We start from the raw sequence: 16,427 nt of genomic DNA, 5'->3' as shown, positions 1-16,427 counted from the left end.
ACATTTTGTTGAACAAAAATCAATCAAGGATTGGCTCTTTAATGACTTCCTGGTAATTATCACCCTATTCAACATTCAGTGTACGCTAGTCTAAGAGATTATGTACACTTTTTGATACAGCTCCTGCCTGAGCATTTTTCACTCATTACAGAACATCCTTTTTACACAATGAGTCCACCCACTCTGCCCCATCAAAGCAGTGGTTCAGGGCTGTGCCACATCCACAGGTCACACTGTTTGGGGCTATGACAGCTGAACCAATAAAATCAGGTCTGCCTTTCAATCCAGTGGGTTCTTGAGTCTGCCCAGCTCACTGGCCATGATCTTGGCATGGCTTAATAAATAGTGACAGTAACACTTGCTAAATCTACCTGGAGCAGACCTGAGTTAGAGGGAACATTTTCAGTATTTCTCAAAGAGAGGCAGATCACATTTGCAAGCAAAACAAAATCAGTTATGAAAGGGTTTTGTGGGTGTTTTTTTTTTTTAATTTCATAAACTAAAGCTTATTTTCCTAGAAGTATATCTAGCGCACTGCTAAATAAACTCTTAAATGAGAATAACAGATCATTGTATATAATAATGTTATGAACAGAAGGACTGAATTCACTGTTCTTATAAGTTTTGTTATACATTTTCAGTTCAAAAGCAGGTAGTCTTACTTGAAAGACTCCTTAAATTTTCATCCATAGTTTTCTTTATAGGTTTCAATCTTAAGCCAGTCTGAAACTTGACTAGGTAGCAACTCAAGTTTCCAAACTATTGTGTATAATTAATTAATTTGAGATTGAAAATCTGGGACTAATGCCCAAGATGAATATTCCTGTACTTGTTTACTTTAACCTGATGACTATATGTCACTTTTTACATGTCTTCCTATAACTGGCAGCCAACAATGCCTTACATAAAATAGCCAATATCAGAAATATTGCCTGTGTGATTAATTTGTATGATCTCAAAATTGTTTTATGTATTTTTCTTTAGATTATACAGGGGAGTCATATACTCAGAGAGACTTAGGGGGAAAATGTTTTTTCTTTTTCGGCCACACTTTGCGTCATATGGGATCTTAGTTCCCCAACCAGGGATCGACCTCAGGCCCCTGCAGTAGAAACACAGACTCTCAACTACTGGACCACCTGGAAAGTCCCTGGGGAAATCTGTTAATTTACCAGGTGTTATGGGATCCCTCAACCAAACTAGATCTTGACCCCACCTACTTCTAATCAAAGGGGAACCACAGTTGAAATGCAACCGTGAAGAGAAATAAGATAGTCAGTCTACAGGCCTGGGGCCAGGAACATTTTTAAGCATCGTCATGACTACATGCAGTTTTTGCCTCCCAAACTTCACTGGGTATAAGATACAATACCATTGGATAGGAAAATTCAACATTTGATACATTACTGTGCTAAGTGGCTGAGGTACTGAAAATAGGCAGGCCATCCATGGGAATCCAAATTTATAGTGGGCATTCAGACTCCCGACTCTTAAAAAGATGACTCCAAGAGCTGTAAATCCTGTCCCATACTTTGAATGTCATCATTTAAAAATCATATTACTTCAGTAATCAATAGAATCTGTAAATCAGTGTATTAGCTGTCTGTCCTCGCTAGAATATCAGACAGTAATTCTGTCAAAGGAAGTCTAGCTTTTAAAATGATATTCATTTGGAATAGTGGTGGTTTCTATCACAGCCATCATCAGTAAGCAGAGGGATCTCACTTAGACTAGACAGTAAACAAAAAGAAGAGATTCAAGCATACAGAGTTTTAACCTGTTTTTAAATGTAAGTACAAAGCTGTGGATCACTACCAGGGCCACTGTGATTATATTTATAAAATGGAGGCGATAAAAAGGTTTCATTGTAAAACATTGAGATTAATCAACCATCAAATTCTTCATGCCTTAGGAAGTAAGGCTCCCCACCCCTTTTCTTTCTTTTTAAGGAATTGGTTTGTAGTTTTGTGACACCTTAGTGCTCACTAAGGTGACAACCAGCTAAGAAATCTGCTTGAAAGAAAAGACTTGAGGAGCAGGGAGGGCCAGAGACCAGTCACCTTGGCCTCTACTGCTGCCCCTGGCTGTTGCCTCCACTAATAAAACTGAGTCCTTTGTAAAGGAGGCATAACTGGGCGAGTTCGTGTTCCTTGATCTGGAGGGAAGTCTTCAAAATAACAACAAACGTCTGGCGATAGAAAGTAGAGCACAAAGTATTGACAGTTTGTGCATCGGGATAGCATCTCAGAAATCAGAACATGGCTCTGATCCCATAGGGAGTCTCAGTTCCACAGAAACCTCCAGATGCTTTAGTTTTAGGAGGCGGAGTAGATGCCCCAAACAGCAACTGCATCTCTCCAAAATCCTAAAACCTCCAAGGTCCTAATAAAATGCTATCCTGCCCCCTCTACCCACATCCCTTCTCCCCTCACCAGCCAACTCTGCCCAATGGTCCTTACCCCTCTTGCAGCACTGGGCATTCTCCACTCTGTATGATCGGGGTTTATGTACGTTTCACCTAGTGAGCCCGACCTTAAACTCCTTCCACATGGAGGATGCCAAGTAAATACTGATTGAATCAGGGCCGTGTTCTCTTGGTAGCTTGCTCCCCCAGCCAGCTCCGGCCCTGCTAGGAGAAAGCTGGTGGGCTGGACTGGGGCACAGCCGACTTCCACAGCCACTTCCTTTATGTGGGGATAAAAGACCTTGAAATCAATACTAGTCATTTTGAATGAATTCTTCCATAGTGTTTTGTTCATCCTGAGAAAAATCTATCAGGCGCTAGCCGGGTGTGTGGCACTCTGAATGCGAAAGACAGCACACATTCTGATGAGAAACAAACTCCCAACTAAACAAATGCATCATGGAAATTGCCAGAAATGTAGTTCATAGAAAACACTGTGCCTGTGAAGAAAGGAGTGGCCAGTCGTGCCTGGTGGGCTAGTCTAGGTCAGTCTCTCAAACCAGGTTCAAGTCCTACACGATGAATCCAAGGGGAGGTACTAGGAGTCTCAGAGGTCAGGTGGCTGCTCCAAACCCCTGCTTGGTGCTTATCAGAGCCCAGCAGACATACATGAATGAGAGACCATGGTTCATCTTTCCCTTTTCTCTCTCGTGAATTTAAGAGCTTCTGTACCACCCCCCTAAAGCCCCGGATCTTCAAATAGCTGTGAGTTGCTATTTCTATAAAGTAGACAGGGACTCTTTAAATGGTTTTCAAATGATACAGGAGCATTCAGCCAAAATCTGGTCAGTTCATTTAGCATAAAAGGTCTAAATTAGGCAACCATAGGATGTGCAAAATAAAATTGTGACTATGGATACAACTTTATCTTAGATTTGGATGTAGAATTCCTTCAATCCTAACGTTTCTACATTGAGTCATTCAACAAATGTGCCTTGAGTTGCCTGAGTGTACAGCTTCTGTCCCAGGAATTGGGGGCCCAGACCCTGGCTCCCATCAGCCTCCTCTGCAGACCATCACCAGCATCGAGGTGCAAAAAGTCAGGGACCCACCCGGCAACACTGTTTTTAGAGTGATATTCACTGCGCATTCAGAGACCAAAAGCCAAGTGGGAGAGCAAAGCAAAGAAGGGAGATGATTTTCTGGACAATCCAGTTGAGAATTCCACTTTGGAGGAGGAGCAGGGCCCTAGATGGTCCCCACACAGTCTGAGTCATTTAAGCCTTTCCCCAAGCCTAGGTGGCAACCAGTGGTAAAGAATCTGCCTGCCAATGCAGGAGGTGTAGGAGACTGGAGTTTGATCCCTGGGTTGGAAAGATCCCCTGGAGTGGGAAATGGGAACCCACTCTAGTATTCTTGCCTAGGAAATTCCATGGATAGGTACAGTCCGTGGGGTCACAAAGGGTTGGACACGACTCAGTGACTGACCATGCGCCCTGAACCTCCTCTCTGACCACAGGGCATAGTGCACACAGCTATGCATTTTGAGAAGCAACAGGACAAACAATAATTCCTATACTCCAGGAGAAAAACAAGACCCAGATCCTCACATATCTCATATGATTTAGAAAATCTAAAACGGCATCAGGTTAGCCACGTTTGCAATAAGAGATCTAAGAATTAGCTTTTATGGTATATCTTAAGTGAGATTTCCTGCTGACTTTTTTCAAAGGAAAGTTTACCAACTGCATTTCTTCACCCTAAAGTTACTATTTTAGAGTCATCATGTTCTAATCAGTAGTAAATGACTTAGTAGTTTATGTAATGACTAGTTAACTTTCATCCATTTAACAAGAATTTATTTAGTGCCTACTGTGTTCCAGGCCCTGGAGACATAAAGCCTGAGTTCTAGGCATCAGGAAGGGCCACAATTTAATCAATAATTATAATATAATAAATACAGTCAGATAAATATGAACATCCTTGATAGTTCAGTGGCTAAGACTCCACACTCCCAATGCAGGGGGCCCAGGTTCGATCACTGGTGAGGGAACTAGATCCCACATGCCACATCTAAAAAAATGATTGTGAATACTGCAGTGAAGATTGAAGATCCTGAGTGCCACAGCTAAGACCTGGTGCAGCCAAATAAATGAATAAATAAATAAATTTTTTCCCCCCAAGCCTCCTTGGGAAAGAAGGAGCTAAGAAAAGCTTTGAAAAGGAAATGGTATGAGCGGGTTGAAAGATGAAAGGATGGGTTGTAAACATCCATGGCATATACACAGAGAATGTATTATCAGTGTCTGAGCTTATATGGTAGAGTTCAGGTTGAAAGGCCCCTTATCAGTCCTCTGACCCAGTATCCCCAGCCAGGAAATCCCTAGCAGGGAAACACTGGTACTAGTACACTGGTCTCCCAATGGTGCTCTGGAATAGAGCTTCAGATTTCCCTCCCCAAAGAAGGGGTCAGGGCACCTTCAGGATTTTGGTTTATTTTATACATTAGTTGACATAAGTTTTCCTTGAGGCGGGGGGAATAACAGTTCCACAGCTAAAAACCACTGGCCTGGTACAAAGAGCATGAGGCCTTTGGGGTAGCCCCATGTCCATAGGCAAATGAGATCAAGTTATTTAATGCAGGAGAAAGTGATCTGTAAACTGTAATGCAATTGAATACCTCTAAATTATTTAAGTTATTTTTGTTATGATCTCTTTAGGCCTGAGTTCCTTCCTTTACAAAATGAAGACGTTTCACCCAGAAGTCTCAAGTCCCCTGGGTTAGCTCTAGACTTAAATGCTTTGGAAATTATCCAGCTTTCTCTTAACTCTTTCTGAGGACGAGAATGCTTTTTCAGTATACTCCTTTGCACTGTTTTTGACAAGACTTAATACTGGAATTAGAGCATCTTGTTGGTGAATTACAGCTAGTCCCTGGGTTTGTAAATCGCAAACACTGGCATACAAAGCTGAGGCTGTGTGGTTTTCACGATATATGGCCATTGCAAGCGCTGGTGATGTTTTTTTGTTGCACATATGCCCAACATTGGTAACTTCAAATCTTGCTTTTAATGACATTTTTATGTTCTTTTGGTAGCCAGAAGTGCAACTTGCTGAAGGCTTCGATGTGTTTATGCCTAAATCTCAGCTGGACTCTATATTGTCAAACTACACTCGCTCAGGAAGCCTTCTGTTTAGAAAACTGGTGTGTGCGTTTTTTGATGACAAGACTTTGGCTAACTCCTTACCCAATGGGAAGAGGAAAAGAGGACTCAATGACAACCGGAAAGGACTAGACCAAAATATTGTGGGTGCAATAAAAGGTTGGTCTGCCTCATTTCATTTTAACGGGGTCTTTGTTAAGCTTTGCCTTCATTCCATAAAGATGCAGCTGAAACTGTAGTCAGTGAACTAGAGATGAACTTAACTTGCCGTTGGACATCTGCCCACTGGCATGGCTTTGGGGTATGAGATCCTTAACCCTCCGCCCCAAATACCACTAGAACTTGTTGTTTCGAGGTGATGTTAACCTGTGAAAATCAGAATTTAAAAGCCAGTCTGATCTGCTGCAGAACCAAAATGAAGTTGTTCCTTAATTAACTTTGAAAATGAAAGTACGTTTTCCTCTCAGTCATTTCACACTAAGAACTTCTTCAACACAGAATTTCTACTTAGATTTTTAGTTGTCAGAAGGAATACAGCTGTGATGCTCTTTTGAAAGAAGGTAAAACAGTTCTCTCCAAAGTTGAGAAGTTGCTTTACCAGGTCACTGCTTCTAAAGACACCCTAAGTGGAAGTGAACCCACTGTGAAGCCAGACCCTACTCTGCTCCCTGGGGTTTTGTGACGTGAGTGGGGCCAGTTACATGTAGACAAGACCCTTCCCATTCACACCTGTGAAGCTGTGTCTGAATCTCACTGCATTAGTATAGCCAGGTGCATGCATACGTGGATCTTCATTTAATTCCAGTTCCACATCCTGGATGTATTTTTTAATTTAATTTTTCCTATTCCTTAATTTTAACATGTCTTTATTTAGGATTCTGATAAATGTAATTTTAGGTAATGGAAGTATTTCAGTGTGACTTTCAGGAAGAATGTCAGTGAGTTGGCAAATGTAAAACACAGCCACCATGAACATGAAATTTGGGGTCAAGCCTTAGTCCCTCTAGCATCACTGACTGGAATGTGCCTTCCTGGCCGTGGACTGAGACTGGCACCCAGAAAGCACCCCCAGCCCTCTATCTCTTGGTCCCTGCAAAATGAGTCAATGAACGTAATAGCACTTAGAGTATACTTGGAAACCCACGACTGACTTTTGAAAATAATACAATTTTTAAATGGAGCTAGCAAGTACCAGGCAGCCTTTGTTCATGGCCAGAAGCACATGAGCCTTCATTAGCAGAAAATTTCTTATTCTCCAACAGAGTTTTTTCACTTAAAGTGACAGTTGAGTTGTAGTAAATACGCTACAGAGATATCACAATCGGTGCCACTTCTAAAAAGAATGATTCAGCCTGAAGCGACACTGAAAACAAGATTACAGAATTTGAAAGATAGTCAGTGATGTAAGTAGGGCTTGCTGAAGTGAAAAAGGGTCGCATTTGGATTTAATACGGCTGGGGCTTGTGGAGACACGAAGGTCAAGGCTGATGATGCTTTTCATGCTGCAGCTCTTAAACATGCTGCAGTGTAGCCAAGAATTGTCTTAGTTTTCTTTTTTTCCAGGGCAGTATATTAACAGTATGAAAGTGTTTGGAAATTAGGGAGTCATAAAAGACCACGTTTCATTTTCATGACAGTAGAAGAGTTACTCTAATCACAGATGATAATGAAATATATCGTTACATATATCAAACCGATACGGGTTTTCTTCTACCATTTTCCATTTAGACTGGACATGATACCGTAGCCTGAGAAAGTATATTACAATCAGAAGTGAAAAACACGCCTTAATCTTCTTCACATCTCTCCTCTTTAGCTAGAAATAAAAATGGCAATGAGCCCTCTTCAACCCCTAGTTCATCGTAGAGCAGATTATTCAAACCAAAGAACTTTAATTTTCCATACTCTTTTTTTGTTGAATTAAACCTGGCATTAAAAATTGTTTTAGGACAACAGACAAACACAATAACTTTAAGACAGACGGAAATCCACCCATCAGGCACCAACAGCCTAAGTCAACAGATACCACACAGTCACTTGTTTGCTTCCAGTGTTGATTCATAGAAACATTTTTATTTTGATTTCTTTTCCTTCTTACAAAAATAACACATGCTTGTTAAAAAAAAAGAAATCCAAACCATGAAAAGACACAGAAAGCTGAAAGGCTTCCATCATCCCGCTCTTCAGAGTGTCTGTGTGCATTCCTGTAATCTTCGTTCAAACTATGAATGAGGTGTCGGCTTTGTCTCTCTAACGAGAACATTCTGTTCATACTAATCAGCCAGCATTTTTACCTGATTTTTCTGACAATTTCTTACAAGCACCTTGAGGACAAGCTTTGTCATCCTGGTTTTTTTTTTTTTATTACCTGTTGCACCTCACTGAGAGCTCTACCCCCAGTCGGGTTTCCATAAATATATGCGGGGTGAATGGACCTAAGTTGTTGTTTCTCATGCTGACTTTGCCTTAATCTGTTGACATAGTGGGCCTAGTACTAAGCATCCGTCCTCAGGGCTTCTCACACCTAATTTGGAACAGCTGACATCAGTTGTTGTGATAAATTATTACTTGTTAATAAAGTGCCAATGAAACCAAAAATATGGAAACAAAAATTGAATGTAAATTTGAATACACTTCTCTTAATGCCCTAATTTTCTTCTTTTCATATCATACTTTGACTCACTAAAAATTTATTGACGTACATACTACAATATAAAGTGATTTTTGGAAGTAGTTATTAACTGAAGTTCTTTTTTTGTTTTGTCTTGTTTTGTTTATCACTGTGCTGTGTGACTTGCAGCGTCTTAGTTCCCTGACCAGGGATTAAACCCTGATCCCCAGCACTGTAAGCATAGCCCTAAGCACTGGACCACCAAGGGATTCCCACAGTTCTTTAAAAAAAAAAGAGAGAGAGAGAGAAAATAACAAAATAACATGCATACATGAAAGAGACCCAAGAAATCTAAGCAACTCTTAATTTAAGGTCTTACAGAATAATTATACCCAGTTTTTCTTGCTATTATTAGAGCAAAAACGAAATTTATTTCCCCAACCAAGTCTTTTGAATCTCAGTAATCTGGCAAAGTAATAAAATGGTTTCTTTCTTTATAATTATGACAAGACTACTCATGTACCCCCTGCTGTCTACTACATACTTTGAAAAGATTTTGCAAATATTAAGTGTTCTGTCTTCCTACCTCTGTCCTTTATGGGACAGTTCACCAATACTATATTAATTTGCAAAGTTTTACAACTTAGGGATATACAAAGACCAGTCAATTTTATAAAACCTTCAAAGTGAAAACAATAGTGGGGCTGGATTTTGTTTCGAAGTGATAAGGTTGGTTAAGAATGGGAACAAAGATGAAGGAAAACCTGTAAAATGCTTATAGATAGGAACAGAAATGTGCTGAAAAAACAGAGTTTATTGTACGATTGTTAACATAGCTCTTTGTAGTGATAATTAATATTTCCCATAGTATATAGTACCTGGAAAATAAAATATAAACCTCTTTATAGAGATCATGCTTTCAACGTAGTCTCATCTGTCTTATGGTAGCTAACACTTATTGGTAATTCATTAGAAATTCATTTATAGGTTATGACCCGAGGTGTTGATGATGGAAGGATCCTTAATTAGAAACATCCACCTGAGCACTTTGAATTTAACTCTGGGAAGAAGCAACTTAGGATCTTATTAAGTGGAGTCTTGGGTTTTGATGCTGAGGAGAGTTTAAATTAAATCCTAGATTTAATTTGGAAATGATCTTACAGCCAGGATGCAGCATTGAGTTCAGGACCTAGGCAGGCCTTCCTCCCTCATGCTTTACCTGCCAGAGACCACCTAGTTCTCAATGTCTTATGCCAGGAGACCATGCAGGGTGACCTAGTGAGAGTTTTGTTAGATATTGACATAATCGTTTCTGTCTGAAGCCTCTTCAGAAAGTATTGTTGCAGTAAAGCTGTTTTTAGAGCCTGGGTTATGGTTTTTAATTCAGCTTCAGAGTAATTAGTTGAGAGAGTTTTATTATTGAGTTGGCCCAAAAGTTCATTAGGGTTTTCTATGGTCTTAAGTAAAAACCTGAGCGAACTTTTGGGCCAACCCAGTACTATCCAACAAACAAGATTCTTGAATCCTCTTGCATTCAAAGCAAATTATGTCTGCTTGTCAATTGCAAGAACCACTTTACTGCCCTTTGCTCACTCCATGCAGTACACGACGCAGCACAGACTTTGATGCTGCCGCAGCACAGACTTTGATGCTGCCCTTGGGGCCATCTAGGCTGCTGACCTGCTGGGGTGGTCCACAGGGATCAGCGCATCCCCAGGAGGGTGCTCTCCTTGGGTGGTGCTGTTTCTGACACTTCATGAGACCCACCCTTTAGGCTCTGCTGAACAGACAACCAAAACCTCTCCTTTTATTCCAGAAACTCAAGAGACATCCGAGGTCTATATTTGTCATTTTACTTTTTTGAACTTTTTTGGCTGTGCCTCTTGGCAAGTGGGATCTTAGTTCCCTGACCAGGGATCGAACCTGCAACCCCAGCAGTGGAAGCGCAGAGTCTTAACCACCGGACTGCCAGGGAAGTCCCTGCCATTTTAGAACTCCTTTATTCTCCACCTTTTTATCATCACTCATTTCCTTGGATTTATTCCCCAAAAGTGAATAGCTGTTTTCTATCTGGTCTCTAATAGGCTTTTAATATGTTTGGGGGTGGAATCCACATCTGGTTTCTTATTCATTTCTTTTTTTAAAAAATAAGTATTTATTTATTTATTTTTGGCCGTGCCGGGTCTTTGTTGCTGCAAGGACTTTCCCAGTTGCTGCTAGCGGGGGATGCTCTTCGTTGCAATGCACGGGCTTCTCCCTATGACGGCTTCTCTTGCTGCAGGGCACTGGGTCCAGAGCGCATGGGCTCAGTAGTTGCAGCTCTTGGGCTGCAGAGCACAGGCTCGGTTGTGGTACACGGGCTTAGTTGCTCCACGGCATGTGGGATCTTCCTGGAACAGGATCAGACCTGTGTCTCCTGCATTAGCAGGCAGATTCCTCACCACTGAGCCACCAGGGAAGCCCTTACTTATTTCTTGATAGTAATTTCTTTGTGTTCTGAGAACTCTCTTTAAGAACAAGGCTGAAACATCAGCTTGCATTCAGATACGCCTGTGATGCTGATGATTTTCGTTCCATTTATGGGAAAGGAAGCTGAGGCTGTGAGAAGTTAAGTAAACTTAAAGGAAACAGCTAGTAAGTGGGAAAACCAAGATTGAACCCCAGGCCTCTCCCCAAAGCCATTACTTCGTTTCTTCTATGAAGACTATTGAAAAGAAAGGAAGGTATCTCAACTTTAAATTTTTATCTTAAATGTTAGCATTTTGGATTCTTTATAAATTCCACTGGGAAGGTGGCCATGCTAATGATTTGAAATGACTGGTCAGTTGTGTGGTATTCAGAACAAATTTCTAGATAAGCTTAGCTCTCCTTCAGTTTATTTCCTAGTTTCAAGGGCAGGTCTTTCTTTGAAGACAGTGAGAATCAGTCCCATTGACAGCAGGGAGGGAAATAGAAGCATGATCCTTTCCCTAGGGAAAGAGACACTTTCAGAACATAGAACCACAGAGAGGGAGCATGCAAGTCCCCCTGCATGAGCGACTCCAGCACTGTATGTAAATTCAGTTCTAGGTGAAGTGTTTGCCCACTGGAGCCAATCAGTGAATGCTTTCATTCAAGAATCCTTTTAGTTTCCATGTTACAACATTGGAAGTCACAGTGCAACTGGCATGCTCTTTCTCTGTGGTTCTTGTGGTTCTATATACTGGAAGTGTCCATGTTAATGTTTGGCAGAAACCAACATAATTCTGTAAAGGATAAACATAATTTATCCTTCAATTAAAAAGTAAATTACTTTAAAAAAGAATCCTTTTAGAAGATGACTCACCATTGTGGACAGGGAAGCCTGGCATGCTGCAGTCCATGGGGTTGCAAAGAGTCAGACATGACTGAGTGACTGAACTGAACTGAACCATTTGTGAATTTATCTGTTCATCAGTTTACATATCAGATCAGCTTAGAACAGGACAGGATTGCATACTATATGACGACAAACTCTAAGAGATTGTTTAATGACATCACCTTCATAACTTGTCTGTGACCACTACCTAGTTGCTGTTATTGGCATTCTTCCTCTTTTTATGGAGGCCCAGCAACACGTGGGTGATGTTGAACCTTGATCATTCTGCACCTGGAACCCTCTATGTTCAACCTCTGCCATAGCTGGTCTCATATTTCAAGGTGCATCAGAATTACCGCAGGTATTGGTTAAAAATTCAGATTTCTGGGTCCCCTCCTGGAGATTGATTCAGTGTAGGTATAGGGTAGTCCAGGAATCGGGATTTTGAACAAGCAGCTGCCGATGACTGATGGCGGCTATTTCCAGACCACCCCCTTGGCAGGGCTTCCCTGATGACTCGGACGGAAAAGCGTCTGCTTGCAATGTAGGAGACCCGGGTTCCATCCCTGTGTTGGAAAGATCCCTTGAAGAAGAAAATGGCAACCCATTCCAGTATTCTTGCCTGGAAAATCCAGTGGACGGAGGAGCCTGGCGGGCTATAATCCATGGGGTTGCAGAGAGTTGGACACATCTGAGTTACTAACACACACACACTTGGCAGAGCAGCACCATCGCAGCTCAGGTTGTAATGACTGGTTCCAATGAGACACTGTCTGTCTGGGCTGCCTGGCCCTCCTGCACATGTCCATCCCCCTCTTGCTAAGAGTGCTTCTTTTCTGAAGCCTGCCCTGCGTCTCTCCTGGAGCAAATGACAAGATAACCTATGTCCACAGACTGTCTTGGGCTTAGCCTGATTTTTTCCTGTCGTCTGACACAAGGGTACTGGTTTCAGACACACCCTCAGTGGCTCCAGGGATGAACTGCCTCGTTTCCCAAAATGGAAAAAGGGCATAGCCAGACTCAGCTGGAGACTAGTGTGTGGATCAGTAAACACATGTGTAGATGCTGGGAGGCTCTACTGTCACTGCACAGAAAGTCATCTCTGTTCCTGGCAAGCATTTGCCCAGACTCCTCCTCACTGGCATATCTGGAGCACTTTGCCACCAACTTCCACACCAAACAGTGTCACACAGAAGACGTGGTCTTGGCCGCTTTTCTGATTCCAGTTAAGTCACAAGAACACCCAAACATTTGCAGTGTTTTCATTGACCTCACAAACTTAGAAATCATCAGCAGGCAAGACATTTCTGGTAACAACACTCAGGCTTATTACCGACCCATTGAGAGCTGGGAAAAGGTGCCCTGACCTTCAGGGTGTGCAGTCCCGCAGAGCCACAGAGCTGTAAACGGTGAGCCGAACCTAGCACCATCTCCAAGACAGGACAGGATGAACGTCAGGTGCCCGTTACTGATGGAGTGATTGCAAATCCCGGTTCAGAGAAAGGCCCACGGAACAGGTGACGTTGGAACTCAACCTTGAAGGATGAGCAGTGTCCTAGATGCAAAGAGAATGGAAAAGGTTAACTTACCGAGTAAGATTAATGAAGCTTCAACACAGTAAGACATTGGAGCCTTTCGCCTCCGAACAGTTTAAAGTCTGTTCTAAGCATAGGGCCTTGAGTCCTCGCCAAGCTGTTTACCTTCGAGTGTTTAACTTCATGAATATAAACGCCAATTGCCATGGACATAAACATAGTTTACGCTCAGGGGTTTTCCACCTGGGCTGTGCTTTTTATTTTTTTTAAGTATTAAGTCTTTATTGAATTTGCTACCATATTGCTTCTGTTTTTTATGTTTTGGTTTTTTGGCCTGGAGGCATGTAGAATCTTCGCTCCCCAGCTAAGTGGGAGGGATCAAACCTGCACCCCCTGCATTCAGTCTTAACCACTGAACTGCCCGGGAAGTCACTGGGGCTGTGCTTCTTAAAGGTGCTTCTTAAAGCTGCCTCAGCCCCATCCCGGACTTAATGAACCAGAAAACATGGGATTGGGGCCATAGGGAGTAGCCAGATTGTCCCTCATTTGTCACTGATCATCTGTAAGCTCAGAAAAGGAACCTCCTCCCCTTCCTCAAAGTGACAAGTCGATCTGCATAAGGAGCAAAGGGACACATGGAGACTGTTGAGAAGGATGTTGTGGCTTTTGTTGATGTTGTCTCCACCCCATTTCATCACAGATGGGAGCCTGCCCTAGATTAACTCACAGGGACTCAGTTCTAAGTCCTGGGTACTGAATTCTCACCCAGCCAGCCTTTCAACACCACAGCCAGGGCTGAAGTAAACAGCCTCCTGTTTCTATCACACAGGCAGGGCCACCACAACATCACTGTGCGTTTTGTGACGTTACAGGCACCCTTCCTGGGGTGGACGTTGTCGATTTGTTTATTTCTTATGACACTTTTCCGGCAGATGCTAGTCGCATGTCCTAAGGGAGAGGTACCTTTCTAATCTCTAGCCACGGCACAGTATGATGTGGCCTAGCCACAGTTCTGGACAGAAGAAGCAGTATTTTCTGCTTAGCCCACCTCACTATTCTTTAAATCCCTGAATTGCGCGGCTAATCTGAAATGCTCATCAGCATCTTCAGGTAATGCCTCGTCTCTGTTTTCCTTCCCATTGCCAGGAAGCGGAATTGGATAATAAGTCCCAAACTAGTCAAATTACATTCCTCGTTACTTTTCTCCTGGACCTATCATTGGTGCTAGTGATCTGGCAATTATTTTAATTCATTTCCATGAACAGTTGCTGACTGTCTCCTACAAGAGACTCAGCAGACTTCTGAGACTTGAGAACTGACATTCGCTTGGACAGCTGCCCCACAGATGTCTATGCAGTGATCGTGGGATATTTGCTGTCACTGTGGTACCAGGGACTGGTGGTCAGCTCACAAAAAACCTAGGATACATGTCAGTTTCCATTAAGAAAATGCCTCAAAATCCACAGGCCTTTATTTAAAATTGAACTGAAAGCTGTCATGGATTGTGGGTGCCTGGAAGACATCTCCGTATAACAGCAAGCCTGGCTGCAGCTGTCTTAGAAGAGAGAGAGACTGCCTCTTGGAATTAGTCGGGTTTTCACACCGACTCTCCCTATAGTCAAGTCTGTTACACTGACTGTGTTTCCAGGATCTTCTTTCTTCCTTCTGGCACTTGGTTTGATTGTGATGCTTCTCCATCATCAGCTCCTGGTATTTCTCAGAACCATATCGTCCCCTTGGCAACCCTTTGCTTTTGATCACAGAGCCCATCCAGCAGGCCTTATGTTACGTACAGGAGTCCCCACACCTCTCCATCACCACCCGTCCCACATGGAAGCAGCTTAGCCACCTACAACTAAGTAGGAGAAAATCTTAATTAGAAATATGAATGGAAGCCAGGTGCTAAGGAGACAGGTGACAGCAGGAACCAAGACATGCAGGCCATCCAACCTAACCACTAGAAGATGTGGGGACCTGTCCTGGCCTCTTCCTAGAGTCAGGGCTGGTCCTTCTTACCCAAGCGTGCATCACTTGAAAGGTGGCTTGGGCCTTCTTACACTAACATTCCCTGGCAGGAATTTGTTTTTTTTTGGGGGGGGGCGGGGGGGCTGTTCTACTTGGCATGCAGGATCTTAGTTCCCCGACCAGGCATCAAACCCACAATCCCTGCAGTAGAAGCACAGAGTCTTAACCACTGGACCACCAGACACATCATTATTGACAGCAGCATCAGCATTCTGCTTTTCAAGTTTGAAAGCTCAGACATCATGAATGCCATTTTCTTCTTCTCTGCCACTGATCACTGGGTCTGATCACGACCCAGTCCTATCAGTGCTTTCTGTCCTTTCTCTCCCGTTCACTGGTCTCAGCTTCTCTGACACCATCCTAGTCCAGCTGTCTATCACTTTGACCCTGAAGCTCTGCAGAACACTTTTTAAATATACTTCCTACCCCTCACTTTTTCATCTAGGTTGTACTAACAGTATACTAACAGCCACTTGTAAGATAAGAGCCATGGCATTTTTCCTACCTCCTCTTTGCCTGGTAAATCAAGTGCAATCTCTGGCCTTTCCCCAGACTCCCCGGAGCTTGACCACATTTCCCCCAGGCTCCTACGTGGTGAACCAGCCCAGCACTGACACTGTTCCTTAAGCATCACTTGCTTGTCTTGGACTTTGAGTCTCTCTGTGTTCCCCAGGCTACAGTGCTCTTCTCTCTTTGTAGACAAATCCTGCCCATTCTTGGTCCAGCCCAGGTCTCATTACCGTGATGGTGAGACTCTCCTGGTGCCTGAGCCTCCATCGATTTTTCCTTTCTCTAAACTCTTACAGCACACGTTACCTTTATCCAGCTTCGCAGTACATCCTCACCCTTAGCTTTGCTACTCATAGTTTAGGTGGAGGATGGCTCTATCATTTATTGCCCAAACTGGAACCCTTTGAGAGTGAAAATGGTGCTGTTAATTGCTTCACTGGGAAAACAGGCATTTTGAACTCTCCAGTGAAAATCAGGATCTTTGGTCATCCTACTTGTGCTTGGGCATCTTATCTTTCCAAGACTGTGAACGCCTAGAGGGCAGATCTTACATGGGGGATATTTGCTTTGCGTGCTCCTTGGTATGTGAAATGCAGTTAATGATCAATAAATGCAGGAAGGAAGGAAAGATGGATGGAGGGAATTAGGCAGTCAATTCATCCTCACTGAAAAAGCTGGTGTCTTAAAAATCAAAACAACTCTACCCCACAGGACAGGAAACCAGGGTAAGCACACAACTTCTCCATGACCAGTTGGAAGAGAGCCACTGAAATTAGAGAAGGCAGAATTGTAAGTTTAAAGATAGAAGAAACAACAGTAACAGACAAATCAGGTGGTATAG

The 16,427-nt window shown here is 42.7% G+C and overlaps 1 protein-coding gene across 9 annotated transcripts in view; it reads left to right on the top strand.

Moving 5' to 3' along the window:
• Positions 1–16,427, top strand: part of BEND7 (BEN domain containing 7) — an 85,864-nt gene that overhangs the window by 43,230 nt on the left and 26,207 nt on the right. For all 9 annotated transcript variants that reach the window (XM_060397370.1, XM_060397372.1, XM_042230559.2 and 6 more), the window contains one exon: positions 5,502–5,727. In XM_060397370.1, the coding sequence (XP_060253353.1) occupies positions 5,502–5,727 (226 nt within the window). The remainder of the gene's footprint in view (positions 1–5,501; positions 5,728–16,427) is intronic.

Source organism: Ovis aries, chromosome 13, assembly GCF_016772045.2.
Source record: "Ovis aries strain OAR_USU_Benz2616 breed Rambouillet chromosome 13, ARS-UI_Ramb_v3.0, whole genome shotgun sequence".
Lineage (NCBI taxonomy): Eukaryota > Metazoa > Chordata > Mammalia > Artiodactyla > Bovidae > Ovis > Ovis aries.
This window is presented reverse-complemented; position numbering and strand designations above follow the sequence as displayed.